This window comes from Camelina sativa, chromosome 15 (genome assembly GCF_000633955.1).
Source record: "Camelina sativa cultivar DH55 chromosome 15, Cs, whole genome shotgun sequence".
Classification (NCBI taxonomy): Eukaryota; Viridiplantae; Streptophyta; class Magnoliopsida; order Brassicales; family Brassicaceae; genus Camelina; species Camelina sativa.
The window spans coordinates 28,091,588-28,109,977 of NC_025699.1; the positions used below are offsets into that span (position 1 = coordinate 28,091,588).

At 38.5% G+C, this 18,390-nt stretch overlaps 3 protein-coding genes across 4 annotated transcripts; 1 reads left to right on the forward strand and 2 right to left on the reverse strand.

Moving 5' to 3' along the window:
- Positions 7 to 761, reverse strand: LOC104747758 (regulator of nonsense transcripts 1 homolog). Its single transcript, XM_010469447.1, has 2 exons — positions 657 to 761; positions 7 to 564 (listed from the first exon to the last, which is right to left on the reverse strand). Exons 1-2 carry the CDS (start codon positions 750 to 752, stop codon positions 160 to 162), a joined length of 501 nt encoding a protein of 166 aa, XP_010467749.1. The 5' UTR covers positions 753 to 761; the 3' UTR covers positions 7 to 159.
- On the reverse strand, positions 1,197 to 6,913 carry LOC104747757 (probable helicase MAGATAMA 3). 2 transcript variants are annotated; one of them, XM_010469446.2, is made up of 8 exons: positions 6,699 to 6,913; positions 5,823 to 6,546; positions 4,926 to 5,105; positions 4,471 to 4,566; positions 4,261 to 4,378; positions 3,979 to 4,111; positions 2,130 to 3,893; positions 1,197 to 2,039 (listed from the first exon to the last, which is right to left on the reverse strand). In XM_010469446.2, exons 2-8 carry the CDS (start codon positions 6,517 to 6,519, stop codon positions 1,635 to 1,637), a joined length of 3,393 nt encoding a protein of 1,130 aa, XP_010467748.1. In that variant the 5' UTR covers positions 6,520 to 6,546; positions 6,699 to 6,913; the 3' UTR covers positions 1,197 to 1,634. The 2 variants fall into 2 exon arrangements, with proteins under 2 accessions (XP_010467748.1, XP_010467747.1); XM_010469445.2 differs by having other exon boundaries at positions 4,261 to 4,384.
- LOC104747759 (G-type lectin S-receptor-like serine/threonine-protein kinase At2g19130) lies at positions 8,876 to 11,621 on the forward strand. The gene has a single exon (XM_010469448.2). The coding sequence runs from the start codon at positions 9,000 to 9,002 to the stop codon at positions 11,493 to 11,495; it is 2,496 nt and encodes an 831-aa protein (XP_010467750.1). The 5' UTR covers positions 8,876 to 8,999; the 3' UTR covers positions 11,496 to 11,621.

The window sequence follows — 18,390 nt, forward strand, 5'->3', positions numbered from 1 at the left end:
ATAGTTATTGAGACACAAATGCAGCTTCAACGTAAATTCAGTGTGAAGGCCTATGATCTGGACGTCTGAAGGGTGCAGCTTCGACGTAATATTGTTACCCTGTAGCAGACTTCATGTCTACCCCCTCCAGATATCAAATCAAATGTAATTTGAGGATAACTAGTCTCTTCTCGCCAAAGCCTGTCCAAAATTTTGCTTCCTCTGATTCCCATGCTGCCAGGAATTCCTATACTTATCCCCAGACATATCAAAATCATCATCCAGTGATTTGTCCCTTTGAAAATGATCACTTTTTGCAAATGTCGATGTCTTCAACTTCTCATCATTTTCTGGTGGTGCTGTCCTCGACCTGGATTCAGTTTGCATATCAAAAGATTCGATTCTTGGTCCACCTGATCTGAAATCTCTTGCACTAGTTGCCTTGGGATTATAACTAGGTGCTTGAGGAATTGGAAAATCCTGGGGAAGAGAGTCCATTTCCATAAAACAGTTCCTGGCTCTTGCGTCAGTGATCAACGCTCCCCAGTCCTCAGACTTCATCAGAGCAGAGGCATTTCCCATCACCTATTCAAGACTATAGTCATTAAAAGAAAAACATAACATATTTATCAAACAAATTTTGTGCTTGCAGAGAGAGAGAGAGAGAGAAACCATACCCACAGAGCTCTTCTCGCACGGGTAAGAGCAACGTTCATCCGCCGGATATCTGAAACAAAGCCAACCCCGTGACCCGAAGCACGCACACACGACATGATTATGACATCACGTTCNATATATATATATTTGTTCCAGCAAATGCAGTAGTATAGATTAAGCAACTGTATATTTATTAAGACAATGCCGGTCCTTGTGTCCCTTATTTATGTCAAATCCTAAAGTTCTATACTCTCTCTTCTTGAAGATGCAGATAATGTTGCAAAACGGATTTAAATTTTGGTCTTAAGAGTCTTAAAAAATAAAAACAAGCAGACAAGCAGTTGAAACAGATCTCAGAGTAAAGTGAGTGTTACCATTCATAAGTCTTTCCTTTTGTTTTCCAAGTAGCCGGTGTAGTAGAATTTAGAAACCAGTGTAAGCTATGACTTAATGAATCTGTGAAAGTGAAGGAGAAAATGATGTTACAAGAATATGATTCTTCATTGATCGATGATAACACATAAAAAACAAAGGAACTGTGTTTTATATAATAAAGGAGATAGAAATACTAAAAGATAGTGGGATTATATATACAAGATGCTACAATAGTGCCCTGTGTGGGTATATGATCTGTTCATCTATGTTCTCTCCACTACATTTCTAATCATCTTCTTCTCCTTCATGACAAAAAAAACTGGTTGAGAGAAGCTAAGCTACCATTAACCAAAACTCATAGCTACGTACAGTCTTTTGTAGTTCTGCTGACCCAAGCCACAATCAAAATCCAAAACCCTCTTGATAGAGTCTTCAAACCGAGGGTAATTATCAACAAGTTCCATATAGTTATTGAGACACAAATGCAGCTTCAACGTAAATTCACTGTGAAGGCCTATGATCTGGACGTCTGAAGGGTGCAGCTTCGACGTAATATTGTTACCCTGTAGCAGACTTCATGTCTACCTCCTCCAGATATCAAATCAAATGTAATTTGAGGATAACTAGTCTCTTCTCGCCAAAGCCTGTCCAAAATTTTGCTTCCTCTGATTCCCATGCTGCCAGGAATTCCTATACTTATCCCCAGACATATCAAAATCATCATCCAGTGATTTGTCCCTTTGAAAATGATCACTTTTTGCAAATGTCGATGTCTTCAACTTCTCATCATTTTCTGGTGGTGCTGTCCCTGACCTGGATTCAGTTTGCATATCAAAAGATTCGATTCTTGGTCCACCTGATCTGAAATCTCTTGCACTAGTTGCCTTGGGATTATAACTAGGTGCTTGAGGAATTGGAAAATCCTGCGGAAGAGAGTCCATTTCCATAAAACAGTTCCTGGCTCTCGCGTCAGTGATCAACGCTCCCCAGTCCTCAGACTTCATCAGAGCAGAGGCATTTCCCATCACCTATTCAAGACTATAGTCATTAAAAAAAAAACATAACATATTTATCAAATAAATTTTGTGCTTGCAGAGAGAGAGAGAGAGAAACCATACCCACAGAGCTTTTCTCGCACGGGTAAGAGCAACGTTCATCCGCCGGATATCTGAAACAAAGCCAACCCCGTGACCCGAAGCACGCACACACGACATGATTATGACATCACGTTCTTGACCCTGAAACGCGTCTACTGTATTAATATAAATCTCTTTCAGTTCATCTTGTCCCAAAGCATTGCCAAACTCATGCTTCAGGCATTTCAGCTGCAGTTTGTACGGGGTTATTACCCCCACAGATACTTTACCCGCACTCAACGACTTTAGATTTTTCTGAAGATGCATGTACACCCCAACACAGAATCGAGCCTCATCAACATTCTCGTAAGATACAGATCCACCTCTATGGGACTCTCGTCCATGGCTGATATTGAAGAAAAGATAAGGCCTAAGAATAGGATCTTTATAGTAAATCTCATCAGGAGCACTGGATATACTTTCACTGTCTTTGAGGCGTCCTTGGTAGAAGTACCTTGAAGGAAAATCTCGAATTTGGGGATGCATTCTGTATTGAACATTTAACAACAAAGTCGGACAACCTGCTAGCTGAAACCTTTCAAAGAGACTTCTACTATATAAAAGAGTTCCAGCAGCCTTGCTAATCACTGTTGCAGGTAGCTGCTGAGGATCACCGACAAGTACACATCGCGCAGCACCAAGAGCAAGAGGAGGAAGAACTCCAACCTCACTAGCTTGGGCAGCTTCGTCAATGACAACCATATCAAAACCATGAGTAAGACGAGAAAACAATTTACGACCACTGCTTGATACGGTGGTAAAAACTATTTCAGCCTCGTTTGCAAAACTTGCCTCAAGACTAGCTCGAGCTTCTTCAAGATTAAAATTTATACCAGCACGAAACTTTCCCTCCACAATAAGAAGGCGAGACATTTCAACAAGAACTTTATCTCTGGCTTCAACCACAGCAGCAAGGTGCTGTAACAAAGCATCTCTTTTTTGGTCTCTTGAAATAAGAACTTCAGGGTCAACTCCCACAGATCCCTGAGAACGTGTGGCAAAGGCTGCAGCATTAAGTTCCCTTTTAAGCCCAGCTATATCTCGAGAAATATGAGTTTCTTGTAGTCTAAGGTTATGCATGTGTCGTAGAATCTCGTCACGAGATATAGCTAATAGCTGATCACTTCTTCGCTCCACAGAAACTGCTTGGGCAGCTCGCGATTGAGAATCAACACCAACTCGAGCAACATCAGGGCGATATACCCTCATCTCCCCATCAATGAAACCACGGTCAAGGACACGTGAAAGAAGTTCATCAGTTGCAGCATTCGAAGGAGCACAAACGAGCATCCTCGGTTTAGCACAGAGTTTGGGCAGGGTGCGGAACAGATTCTGGTCCATGTTTTGTAGGACTTCATCAATAGAGCCTGACAAAATATTATCTGAACTGCACTCGTTTGCTTGATTATAGGTCTCAGGTGCTAATTTCTTCAGCAACGAAGTGTAATAGTGTTGATACTGAACCAAATGGATGACATTCAACATTCCCCAAACAGTGTGTGTCTTGCCTGTTCCTGGAGGGCCCTGAACAAGAGTAAATGGCCATAGTTCTTGCTTCTTTCCCCCACTACTAGTACCAGCTGCAGTATGCATGCCCGCCCAGTGGATTGCAGCGAGCTGTGGAGCATTAAAGCTTCTATGTAAATGGTCTGCAAAGCTAGTAGTGAAACAATCAGGCATTCCAGGGGTTTGTTCCTCGTAACTAGGAAACTGCTCCGGCCTAGGATTGAGAATGGCATTTTGCATCTAACAAATATTTTAAGTTTCACCAACATCAGCATATTTTAAAGCATCTATAGGAGATCTGTTTGAGAATAAAACAAACAATAACCTGTGGGTTAAGTCGAGAAAACGCATGAAGTGCAACATATTCCCTCTGTGTGGTTGCAAGTGAACCAAGCACTGTTAGATGCCAGATATCCTTAGGTTTAAGCTTCCGTAAAATATGACTATTATCAATCTTGCTGTAAAAATAAAATTTCCATGCATATACATGGAAAAGAGATGATAGACTGTATTAATATTCTTTCACTCTCTGATAGTTCATGAAAAATAGAAGGATAGAAACTCAGATAGAGTATCAACAGAATAAACATAGAACATATGTACCTACCTGCCAGTCCCACTAGAATCTCCAACATAGAAATGAAGAGTAGCTCCAAGAGGATCACGGGTATCAACTGGTATATGTCTCCTAACTGTACCAGCTAGACGTCCAGCATCCTCATGGTCTTCAGCTTAGCATAAAGAAAAGAAATATGATACAAAATGCACAGAAGCTAGCAATACAGAAACAATCAGACATCAACATATCCAAACATACCTGATTCAGAAAGTGGAGTTGAAAGAACTGCAACATCTCCCTCCTTGAAAGCCCATTTACAGCCGTTTAAAGAGACAAGTATTACATCATACCACCCTGAACACATAAACAAAGACTAGCAGTCAAGTAATATAACAGATGCTTGACAGTGTTTCCCAGACAGGCAGACATAAAAGGATATGAATAAGGTTGTCAATCCAAAGAGATATAACATATAAGAGAGCAGTCTCCACAACTCAAACCTACTAGAGAAGATAATAAACAAGCAAAATTAAGCGCAAACACAGTTGTTATAAGATAGTGAATTAAGGGAAAATTATTTTTCTAGATAATTTGTGTGCTTACATTAAAACTTTCTGAAACAAGGAGAAGAAACAAAGTCCAATATGTCTAATAATGAAAAAAGTGGCTCATTATGCATGCTTACACAAGTGAACATGATCTAGGAAAGTTACCTCTCTCTCTTCTTTCGATGGATTTTATTCGAACTTTCACATATGCATTTGCCTCAGCCAGTTCTTCCCATGTACTGTAAAGTTGTGCCCGGCATTCCTCAAAAAGTAAGGGTTCAAAGACTCTGACATACTCCTCCATAGATTCAAACCGCTCAGGTACACTTCGGAGTTCGGTAACCTCTAATAGACAAGAAAAATATGCAACATATTTAAATGCGCGAACGAATACACAATGAGCTGAAAAATTATGTTTGGAAGAAACCAGCAAACATCTCCACTATAAAGTCTAAAAAAAGATGGAAGACATATAAATCAAAAAGCGAACTAGTATTCAGTATTCTCTCACTAATATACCATTCAACTTTTAGATATAGCATCTTCTCAGCTGGGGAGAATTTTTATCCCAATATAGTTTCGACCAAAGTGCCAGCCTGATAAACAATTTCCATCGACCATGAACCAGGTCTAGTTACAAAGCTAGACTTTAAGTTCAGTGCCTTAATATGAAGGCAACAATAACAATGGTGGAAATAGATAGGGATGTATCTGCCACAAAATAATTAGAACTTCTATCAAAATCTATATGAGATCTTTCTGACTAGAGAGAAGCACGACATAAAACAAGAACAAGTCAGATCACTTAAGTCACTAGAATTCTTCAATCTACTTTAACAGTACCATAGTTTGTTCCAGATTCCATATCTTTTGGCTTATTTGATTCTCCATTCATGATTTCAGAAGCAGTACATTTTTAAGAGCCATAGGGAAATGGCTTCAGAAGCAATAAATTTTACACATATAAAAGTTTCTACCATAAAACAAGATTCAATTACTTCTAGGGAAGTAAGACATATTCAAGAACACGTTCCATAGGTAGCAATGTAATATTTAACATACCAGGATGACGCCAGAAATTTTCGTTGGTCACCTCTCGTATAAGACGCTCCACTGATGTATCCTGATATTGGGTACTAGTTGTGGCTGGCTTCGTGAAAGATCTTTGGCTGTAAGAGACTTTTCTACTAGATGAATGACCGCTCCTAGGCTGCCGTAAATTAGTAGTCTGCTTCCAAGAAGCCTGTCTTGACACAGATGTTCCCATCCCTTCAGTAGAAGATCCATCATCCCCGCTGAGCCTCCCAGGTTTACCAAGTAAACTCGAATTTGATTCACCATTACTTCCAAACTTCTGTTCATCAGATTCTGGATGTATACCATGGCTTTGAATTTCTCCTCCATGCTCAGTAGGTGGATTGGCTTCAAGGGAGCGTGTAACTACAGGCTGTGGAAAGTTCTGTCTCCTAGGAGTTGGTGTGGAAATAGTACTTGCTTGTTTAACATCTTCAAGATTAAGAAACATGGTCTGCCTATTGCGTTTCTTTCCCAACATTGCCTCTTTATGTTGATCCATCTTTCTCTTCACAGTGGTATTTGCACACTTCATAGCATGACTTGCTTCAACTCCTTTAACCTGATTCACCGCCAAACCTTGTTCCTGTAGATCATCTCTACCACTGCCTTCACCACCAGTTTCTATCATCCCCTGCTCTTGCGTCAATGAACCCTTGTTCTTGGCACAAGGATCAGACTCCATCAATTCTTCCTTCTTCTTCTTCTCTTACTACACAAGTTTATGCAGAGAAAGATTAAAACCCCAAATTAGAACTAAAGCATAGTGATCAAACAAAGTTGCAAACTATAAAAGAGATGATTATAAATTGAGCAACCAAGCGTTCTTTCATCAAAGAGAAGATCAAGATTGAGCAAACGAACCAGTGACAGAGTCGACGGCGACGGCGACGGCGAATAGTCTAGTTAGGGTTTTAAAATCGTCCAAAAGAGATGCCTTACGTGAGCAAAAACCTAATCTCACTCTCCGCTTACGCAGAGATTGTACTTATGGGGGTATACGGTTCAATGATACTAAAACATCAACTTGTTTCCCGATATCGCCGGCGACGGAGATCGGAGGTTTTATAATTTTTGCTTCTCTCTTTGTTTAGCTCTCTTGGTGGGGAGAGTAATCTGATGGTTTAGTGACTACAAGACTTTCTGTGAGACTGGATTTAGAACCGTTAGATTAAGGGATTAGTAGATAATCTGACGGTACTAGGAGCGAGTTTAGCTTATGTTACCTTCTGATCTAAAACCCTTTTGACACTTGTTTATAGATAGTGAAGCATAGAGTTACTTTTTCATAATTCGTATTTTCAGATTCTTTTTGTCAAATATAATTTTAGGTAATCAAGGGTTTAAATTAAAATTACTGTATGTAGTTTTGTTTTTTTATCTCGCAGAACAAATATATTTGTTTTTTGATTATTTTTGAATCTTGAGTATCATTTCATTGGAACGATAACTTAACATTTCTATGCAGTTTAAAAGGTACTAGATTTGGACCCGTGCTACAGCACGGGTTGAAATACATTTTATTATTTTTAAAATATTATATATGTAATTGTATATAATATTATTTGGATGCAACTCATGCAAATAATTTTTATTGTAAATATTATTCATGAAATGTAAATGTATTATGTAAGTCTTATATTGTTAATTTTAACCCGTGTTAGAGTATATAAAATTATTAATCCGTGCTAGAGTGTGTCCAGCAGCTTCCGTGCTAGAGTATATAAAAATTTAACTCGTGCTTGAGTTTGTAAGTCTTAAAATTATAATATAAAAACAAAATTCAATCTGTGCTCTAGCATGGTCCTAATTTTTATTGAACGTTATGGTTTATCAATAAAATCTGTGGAAAGTAAATTTCTAATATTGTGTTTAAAGATCTTTGGAAACAACTTGATATATGACTAAAATCTTCTGAAAATACAGTTTGAAAGATCCATGATTTTATTTATTACCATTAATATATCAATTATCAATTTGGAATATCTCCAATTAAGGTTGCACCCAATATTTAGGTGTAACCATTAATATATGAATTAATCTATAACCTATCTATAACCTATTTGTAATCATTTATAATTAATTAAAAATATAAAGTCTACAAAAACTATATTGTGTACTTCTTTTTATTAAAAAGGAGATCATTTGAAATAACTCCGCGATTATAATTTTAAATTAAATAATATAATTTAATCACTATAATATAAACTATATTGTGTACTTCTCTTTATTTTATATTATAATATAAATAATATAAGCTATGTTATGTACTTTTCTTTTATTAAAAAGAAGATCATTTGAAATAACTATGTTATGATCTTCATGATATATTTGCTCCACGATTTATGGATTTATTATTTATTATCTATATATAAAGAGTTATCTTATGAAGAATATATGGTTAATGTATATCTTATATATAACCTATTAGTATGCATTTGTAACCATTTATATTTTTTATAAAGTCTACAAAACTTAAGTTGTGTACTTCCCTTTTATTAAAAGGGAGATTATTTATTAATCACTCGAAGGTCATGTTCGTTTTCTGTATAGACCATTAAAATTTTCTTAGAATTATGATTTCGAATTATGAGAACGGATCAAATTTTGATCCACATTGAAGGTGTCTGTCTCTTTCAAAACCACTGATCCAAAAAATTTGATCACTACTATAATCAAGTTGGTAGGTTTGGACCTATTACAAATGTTTTCGGTTACTTATTTCCGATTGTATAAAAGTATACTCATTATCATCTACCAGACAAGAAACTAGTCAAGACGTCAGAGACTTTTCAATCATAGTGCGATTTTGGGTGGTTCGTTTTTGTTTGAATGCAAACTACGCATTTATTCACAACAACACAACACAACACAACGTCCAAAAGACGGCAAAAATATAATGTTTATTAGAGTTTTTGACGAGGTCAAGCGAAGACTCACATTATGTTATTTTGTAACTTGTTTGACTTTTCCCCAATAAACAAACAAACCAACCACACAAGACTCTTCTGTTTTGTTCATTCTAATTCGCCAATGACAAACCAAACATTCACGGAGTCTTTAAATATTTGTCTAGCTTTCTAAAAAAGCAGAGAGACTCTCTTCATAAATCATATGATCTCTCTCCATCTCTCTCTCTCTTTCCTCTAAGCTTTTTTTTTCTTCATGGTTTCGTTCTTCTTGACCCTCTCTTCTTTCTTCTTCCTCTGCTTCTTCATCCATGGATCTTCCGCCGTCGACACAATCTCCGGCAACTTTAATCTCTCTGGCGACCAGACGATTATCTCCTCCGGTGGAACTTTCGAAATGGGTTTCTTTAAACCAGGTGCTTCGTCAAACTTCTACATAGGTATGTGGTATAAGCAACTCCCTCAAACCATCCTCTGGGTAGCCAATCGAGACAAACCAGTCTCCGACAAGAACTCATCTGTTCTCAAAATCTCCGACGGAAACTTGATCCTACTCGACGGTAATAACCAGACTCCTGTTTGGTCCACGGGTCTCAACTCCACCTCTTCCTCTGTTTCTCCCCTCGAAGCGGTTTTGCTCGACAACGGCAATCTTGTTCTCAGAAGCGGACGCAACGACTCATCAGCCAACGTGTTGTGGGAAAGCTTCGATCACCCGGGTAACACGTGGCTCCCTGGAGTGAAGATCCGGTTAGACAAACGAACCGGAAAGAGCCAACGACTCACCTCGTGGAAGAGTTCTGAAGATCCATCACCAGGTTTGTTCTCTCTCGAGCTAGACGAGTCCAATGCTTACAAAATCCTTTGGAACGGAACGAATGAGTACTGGTCAAGTGGTCCTTGGAACCCTCAGAGCAGGATCTTTGATTGGGTTCCTGAAATGAGACTCAATTACATCTACAACTTCAGTTTTGTCTCCAACTCCACGGAGTCATATTTTACTTACTCCATCTATAACCACATGAACGTGTCCCGTTTCGTCATGGACGAGTCTGGACAGATCAAACAGTTCTCTTGGTTAGACGCAAACCAAGAATGGAACTTGTTCTGGTCTCAACCTCGGCAACAATGTCAGGTCTATAGATACTGTGGCTCCTTTGGGATTTGCACCGAAAAGGCTGAGCCATTTTGCCGATGCCCTCAAGGGTTTAGGCCCCAGTTTCAGAAAGATTGGGACTTGGAGGATTACTCTGCAGGCTGCGTTAGAAATACTGAGTTACAATGCTCTCGTGGAGACGTCAACCAGTTTTTTCCCATTCGAAATATGAAACTAGCTAATCATTCAGAGGCATTGACGCAAACAAGTCTTAGTATTTGTGCCTCTACTTGCCAAAGGGACTGTTCTTGTAAGGCTTATGCACATGATGAAGGCTCGAACCAATGTTTGATTTGGGCTAAAGATGTCTTCAATCTTCAGCAACTCGAAGAAGATAACAGTGATCAGGGGAATACGTTTTATCTTAGGCTCGCTGCTTCTGATATTCCTAATGGTTCTTCCAGTAAGAGTAACAAAGCGATTATATTTGGCGCGGTTATTGGCGCGTTAGGAGTAGTAGTCCTGGTTCTGTTGGTGGTAATCTTAGTCTTAAGGCATCGGAGAAGGAAGAGAATGAGAGGAGAGAAGGGTGATGGTACATTGGCTGCGTTTAGCTATAGAGAACTACAGAATGCGACCAAGAATTTCTCAGACAAGTTAGGTGGAGGAGGTTTTGGTTCGGTGTTCAAAGGTGCTTTACCGGATTCTAGTGACGTAGCGGTGAAGAGGCTTGAGAGTATTAGCCAAGGGGAGAAGCAGTTTAGGACGGAGGTAGTGACAATAGGAACGATCCAACACGTTAATCTAGTGAGGCTTCGTGGGGTTTGCTCCGAGGGAAACAAGAAACTGCTTGTTTATGATTACATGCCTAACGGTTCTTTGGATTCTCATCTCTTCTTTAATCAGCAAGTTGAAGACAAGATCGTCCTCGGGTGGAAACTACGGTTCCAAATCGCGTTAGGGACAGCTAGAGGGTTAGCTTATCTACACGATGAATGTAGAGACTGTATCATTCACTGCGATATAAAACCAGAAAACATTTTGTTAGATTCACAGTTCTGTCCCAAAGTTGCTGACTTCGGGTTGGCTAAACTCGTGGGACGAGATTTTAGCAGGGTTTTGACGACAATGAGAGGTACAAGAGGCTATCTTGCACCAGAATGGATCTCTGGAGTTGCGATAACAGCTAAAGCCGATGTTTACAGCTACGGGATGATGCTATTCGAGCTTGTTTCCGGGAGAAGAAACACGGAGCAATCAGAGAACGAGAATGTGAGATTCTTTCCGAGTTGGGCAGCGACTATACTTACCAAAGATGGAGACATCATGTCGCTGCTTGACCCTAGACTAGAGGGTCATGATGTCGTGGATACAGATGAGCTCACGAGAGCTTGTAGAGTGGCGTGTTGGTGCATACAAGACGAAGAGAGTCATAGGCCAGCGATGAGCCAAGTTGTTCAGATTCTTGAAGGTGTCTTGGAAGTGAATGTGCCGCCTTTTCCAAGATCAATTCAAGCTTTAGTCGATACAGATGAAGCTGTGGTCTTCTTTACCGAGTCATCATCTTCTTCAAGCCATAATTCTTCACAGAAACACAGCCATTCGTCTTCTTCTACTTCTTCCAAGAAAACGACCAACGAGAACTCTTCCGCTTAGCTAATAGTGTAAACTCATGTTTATTGTTTATCATCAATGTGTAAGTTAATATGTATAGTTGTTGTAGTAACATAGCAAGAAAATCTCTGTTTTTTTTTATAATTATTTATATTTTATTTGGTAAAAGTAAAATTGTGTAAAGTTCGAAGGTCAAATAGCCTAATCAATACAATAAAAGAAGGATGTGTTGACACATCAGTAAAAATCAATAACCAATTAAATTATAACAAATAATACACAGCTAAAAAAACTGCCACGCTGGACGCACTCCAAATCTTCCGCTCTATATGGACATATGGAGGAGTATGAACCGTTGAGTCAACTATATATATATGCACATGTTGATAAGGACATCTACAAGGAGAGAGTAGTTGAAGATCATCATATTTCTGAGCACAAAACTCATAGTTGCTATCCATGTTCCGTCAATGAGACACTCAGATTTATTAAGAATTCTAAAGGTATACCTAAAGCCAGTGAGATGGAGATGAATGTAGAACAATTTAACTGCAATGGGGGTAGACCTCTTATAGATGCTGAAATGTTATTAGGCATCAAGGATGTGTTTAGATATCCTACTTTGGAGGAGGCTTTGAGACGCTTAGAGACGCATCCGGTGATTGCAACTTTACTTTGTTTTGAGGGTTGGGAAGAACCAGTAATCTACAAAGCATTTTTCAATGGTCCTAAAGTTCCTGCTTATATTACAAAATATTTGAAAAACACAAATTAATAAAGTAAAGAAAATCATTTTGATGAGTAGGAACATGTACTTAATATGTGCAAAATTTGAATGTTTATATTTGGTTGCATCCATTCCATTAGTTGAAATGCATAATTATATTCAATAAGATATATATTTAAACTATTTTTACTTGGATATTTTAGAATAGAACTTTATATTTGTAAAGAATGTAATAAATATTTACCTTGAGACTTAACCAAAAATAATTAACTTATCATTTTATTATTTCCAATAGGTATTAGTTGGCTTGTGGTCCAACTTGTCTCCTCCCTAACAACTTAAACAATAAAGATATTTGTGTCGTAATATTTTCCATAGTAACAAGAAAGTTTTGTTTTTTATATGTTGATGTCTAAATAAACTATGGATCTCCACCGTAAAGCTATCTTCAACAAATCGGCTCCAGATGTAACTATGTAAGACATTAAATCTGGAAGTTAAGATGTGATTATTGACCTATGTTTTTGAAACAGATACGAAGCTTACAAAGCTTTTGCCAATGATTGTATGATTGTATTGATATTATTTTAAATTACTTTTTAGTAATTAATATAAAAATTATATCTTAACATCAGTTATAATAATCAATATTGTTATTAATTTGTATGACATCATTTCATTATAATTGATGCAAATCTAGATCATCTACATCACTTACGAAATACAAATCTATAAATTTACTTCACTTAATAATTGATGTATATATATTCATTTATATTAACATCACTTAAAAATGATACTATAAACATCACTATTTGTTCATTTTATATTGAATAGAAAAAAGTTATTGAATAAAAACTATAGCTCAAAAAGTTAAAAACAAAGACCAAAAAAGAGAAATAGAAAAAAGATAATTATGTTATTCTTTAATTAATTAAAATTAAATTGATGACAAGAAAAAAAAGAGATTTTTAAGAAATGTGCCACATTTGCAAACCAATTTTGTGGGTTCTATCACATTCACCTCGTCCTTTTGCTATGTACCACAATAAAGAGAATAAAAGACCCATATATCCCTCGAACTCGTTTTCTTTGTTTTTCCCTCGAAAATAAATATTTTAAATTTTGAAAACCAACCTTGCATGTCCTGTCTTTTCATCTGACAATCAATATACATTAATTTTTTTTTTTTTGTGTTTTAAGTCTCGAACTCTTCCTCTCTCCCACTTAATACTCAATCCTAGATAGATTAGTCGAACTCTTCCAATTAAGATAGATTGCGACCGCCGGAGTTTTTATGCCTAACCCTAATTTCGACCGCCGAAGCTTGTTAGTTTAACCTTCCATTTTTCAATTTTCACATAATATCCTTTTCAGCTTGCTTATTCTCTTTTTATCCCATCAGATTGAACTGCAACTTCAACGGTGGCCTACCTCCGGAAATGGAAACTAACGTTGACGCCGGTGAGCAGACCGTAGATCCGGGAGCAGTTGGCTCGACCCCCAATTTTAATCTTATTCCCGAAGAAAGTTTGCGAGACCCTCTCGATTCTGCTGTACCAGTGTTGTCGTAAGTTGTGACCCAGTTTCATCTTTTACTTTCTCCTTCGACCACTTTATTAAAGTCGTAATCGTTTTTGTCTACACAGAGGTCCCCCCCCAGCTGAGAACAACGTTGATCCTCCACCTGTGGTCCCTTTGCCCAACTTTGTCCTTATTCCCGAAAGTACATTTGTGGAAGCCCTCGAATCTGCTGACCCAATTGATGGAGATCTCGAATCTGCTGACCCAATTGTGGGGTAAGTGGCAACCGACATATATTCTCTAATATTGTCGGTGGACAACCATATACTAATTCCATCTTCTTTTGTCTACACAGAGATCTCCCAGATTCGACATCAGACCGTGTTGAAACCAACGATGGACATCTTCCTCCGCGTGCTTTTGTCGGAGATGTCCAATCTGGTGACCCAATTTTGAGGTAAGTGGCAACCGTCATATATTCTTTCATTTTGTCGATGGACAACCATCATATATTCTTTCATTTTGTCGATGGACAACCATATATTAAGTCCATCTTGTTTTGTCTACACAGAGATTTTGTCGATGAAACCAACGAAGGACATCTTCCCCCGCGTCTTTTTGCAACGGATTGCTATCCTCTTAAGGGCCGTATAAACTCATATTCCAAACCTGAATATTTGTTGGACATCGTAGAGGCGTTAGATGGGACCCCAGAGTTAGATTGGCTCTAACAGTCTTGCTTTGGTCGTCTTCTACTACTTCCTGTCCGCAAGAGTTCCCTCTCCGGGAAACTTGTCCACCAATTTCTTTGTCGATCACTGGTCACCCGGAAAAAACATGAAATGTGGTTCGTGTATGGTGGGCATCCGATCAGGTTCTCTCTTTGAGAGTTTGCAGTCTTGACTGGTCTAAATTGTGATCCATTCCCGTCTGAGGATGATACATCTTCTTCTGAATCTGCTGCTTCTGCTGATCCTGATTACCTCAACACTCTTGTTGGTCCGAACAAGAGTTACACAATTAGGCAAATTGTGGATATTCTTAAACAAGACAAGAGGTTGCCGGTTTCAAAGCGGATGGATGGTGATCGTAGGCTCCGACTGTCTCTTGTTGTAATCGTTGATGGCATTCTAATCTGCAATTCATCTAATGTTAAAGCTAGCAGCAAAGTTGTTAATTTGGTTAAAGATCTAGAGTCTTTTGTCAAATATCCATGGGGGAGGCTGTCTTTCGTAAGGACATTGGAGAGGGTTTCCATTGGCGAGGTCATTCAAGGTACGGCAGAATTAGCTGACCAGTTATCACAATCTCACACAGCTACTCACGGGTTCACTTTATCGTTTCAACTGCTTTTTCTCGATGCAATCCCACTTCTTGAAAGAATCCTTCCAGATGGAGACGATGCCCAAACATTTACTGACCGTTCTGTGGTTCACTTATCAAAGCTGAAGAGCTTTCATAATTCTAACATTCTGGAAACCGAAATTCATCCATTGGTAAGTGTTTTAACTACTATTTACATTCAAACTCACTCATATATTCATCACATTGTGTGTTTTTCCCTTTTTTAGCTTCACGTAGAGAACATTCTTCTTGGCGAATATCTACCAGAATTTCAAAATTGCTCATGGGATGGTCTTGATGACGAGGATCCTTGTGTTCATTTCATATTACAAAAACTGGAAGATGGTCACATGTTTAGTAAAGAGGACTGGCATGGTGGCCTTTCTTCTTTCCCATTGATTTCAACTGTTGTGGCTAAGGACAATACAGCTTTTGCAGCTCCTAAACCTACCAAATCTAGAGGTCCAACCGTTAAGAAGGCCACCAAAACCAAGTCTAATTCTAACCCGCCAGATGGAGGTTCTTCTCCTCTCCACAGAGATTGCTTATCCGGAAGAGAGCTTCTTCAAGAGGTGGATAGGAGGAACGAAGAACACACTTTGAAGATAAAGGAGATGTTAACAGCTGAAAGAGCACAATGCAAAGCTGAAGTTCTTGACGAAGTCCTTAAATCTTTGTCTGCTAAAGGAATCATTCCCAAATCACCTATCGGTATGCATTCAGATCTTTTGGCACAGATGCATGATTCTGCAAATTTGCACCAAAAGACCAAGGAAAAAACACCAATCAACTCGACAAGGTTACCACAAGAGGTATTATGTTTAGTTTAATTTCATAATTTAATTTCATCACCCGTTATCTTTTTGCTTTTAAGGGACTCTAACAATAATTCACTTGTATTCAAGGACCCTGTGGACAACGTCAACAACTCTCAGTGGACAAGCTTAGGTGCAAATTTGTTTGAAAACTCAAACTCAGAAACTCACGGTGGTACCCGTACCCCAGCCAACTCGACTACTATCCTAGAACAGGTTTTATTTTGAGATTTTTATGGGATAGGTGGATTAAATGTCACGTTTTCTCTTCACGTTTAACACTTATTTCATTTGTAATTCAAGGATGTTGTGGACAACCTCAAGGATGCGATGGACAACCTCAACGAGTCTCGGTGGACAAGCTATGGACCACACACTCCAGGAATCCTAAAGAACATAGGTGAACTATACGGGGAAGAACCTCCTTTGGTCAAGAAGGTATTCATATTCCTTTTTTTTTCAACTACTGGATGTAATGTCCACCTACTGAAATTAAATTGGCAGGTTAATTCCCAAGTCACACTACCGACTCAGGGGATGGTACGTCCGGCAACAATTCTGGCGATCCGTCATTATCTGAAGATCTTACAATGGACGATGTGGAGGTTGCTAGCCCCAAAAAAAAAAGGGGGTCCAATCTGTTGGAGCTCATCAATCCCCCCATCCGTTCCAAAAGAACGAGGACTATGCCAAGAAGATATGGTCAGTCCTCTTCATCTAAGAAAAAGACTTCACGACCAGTGGAGGACCCTCCGTATGAATACTCCCCTTTCCGTATTGTAAAACCTGCACTGCGAAAGAAATTTCTGACCAGACTATCCTCATATCCTCACAAGTAAGTCAGTGGACAAAAGATGTTAAGGTTTATATCTTCTATTTAAATTTGAAGAAATATATTCATATTATCTACTTTTGATCTACAGAGAGTATATCATAGATGGCCTTGGCGTTAAGCGTTCTTTCTTTAAGGAATTGTACTCACCCAAATATTGGGTCGATACTCCGGTATGTTTTGTCCAAATATACAACTTCTCTTCATTTTTGGGGTCTCTTAATAAGGCACATACCGCTTGAACCCTTATTTCTATGTCTTTTTTACTCGGCTTCTATAGCATATGAAAGCAATGCTCACCTGGCTGTGGAGGACGATGGGCCCTTATCTACGCGAGACAAGAGTCGCAGTGTTGGATACTTGGTTTACTCACATGATCAACACTGACTACGCCCTCTACAAGAACAAGAAGAATAAATCAACATTTCAATGGAACAGCCTCATCAAGAATTATGTCCGTGGCTCTGTCTACAGCCGTCAGTGCAATCTTGCGTGGTTTAGCGATGTAGATACAGTTTACACACCAAGGAACTGGGGTAAGCGGCATTGGGTTGCTTTAGCGATTAAATTAAAAGAAGGCGAAATTCAGATACTTGATCCCCTTATTGTAAACCACGACCAGTCTAAGCTGCCTCGTCTCATGAAACCGCTAGTTGAGTTGTTACCTATCATCATCAAGGACCTAGTCAACCCCGACGTGGCTGATTATCCTCTACCTAAATCGTTCAAGGTTGATAGATTGGTGGACGTCTACCAAAACGACAGAACCGGAGATTGTGGTCCTCTGACTGTGAAATTCATCGAACTACACGCCCAAGGCTTGGGTCTTGATAACCTCACGGAGAAGATGGTGGACGACATTAGAATGAGTTACGCGGTTGATGTCTACCAAGAATTCGTTGTTCATTTGTAATTTTGTGTCTTCTACTTCCACTACTTATCAAATTTGCGGTTCGATCTTGTAACAGAAACTTCCTCCCTTTTCACTTTCTCATTAGTATGCTGATTTAAGACCCTACTATTATGTCTACCATGGACTTCTCCATCATTTTTAGTCCACAAATATTAAAACTGTGTCCACACTTTAAAGTCTTTCTTGCCTTTACAAATTAACACAATACCTGTCCACAGGGTATACTAATAAAATACTTGTCCACATTGAAATAGTAATGTCCACAAAGTCTTTTTTGCCTTTAACAATGAACAAAATACTTGTCCACACTGAAATAGTAATGTCCACATACAAAAATAACTGGCAACAAGTTGCAATCCTCTTTAGTATACTGGATAGCTAAACATAAGTGGGTATCAAACATAACAATTCTTCTTTCTTTAACATCAATTTAAGAACATTACAGAGCTCCCAACTAAAAAACATTAAATACCTCACAACTACAAAACACAGTTCATTATAGTCTCTTTTAATGAGGGTCTATAACGTTCCACTATTTAACCTACTACTACGAACACAACTAGATCACGAATACAACCATTTTACTCTTACAAAAACCATTTCTTATTTGGGGCAACATCTTTTACTATGTGTCCACTTTCATTAACCACGGTAAATCTCCTCTACTCATTGCCCGATCATCTTCAGCTTTGCATAATCCATCGTTTAGGTAAATATGGTTTCCAGTTCCTAGGACCACTTATGGCTACGGGTAAAAATGGTTTTTCCCTTGTTACTAACTC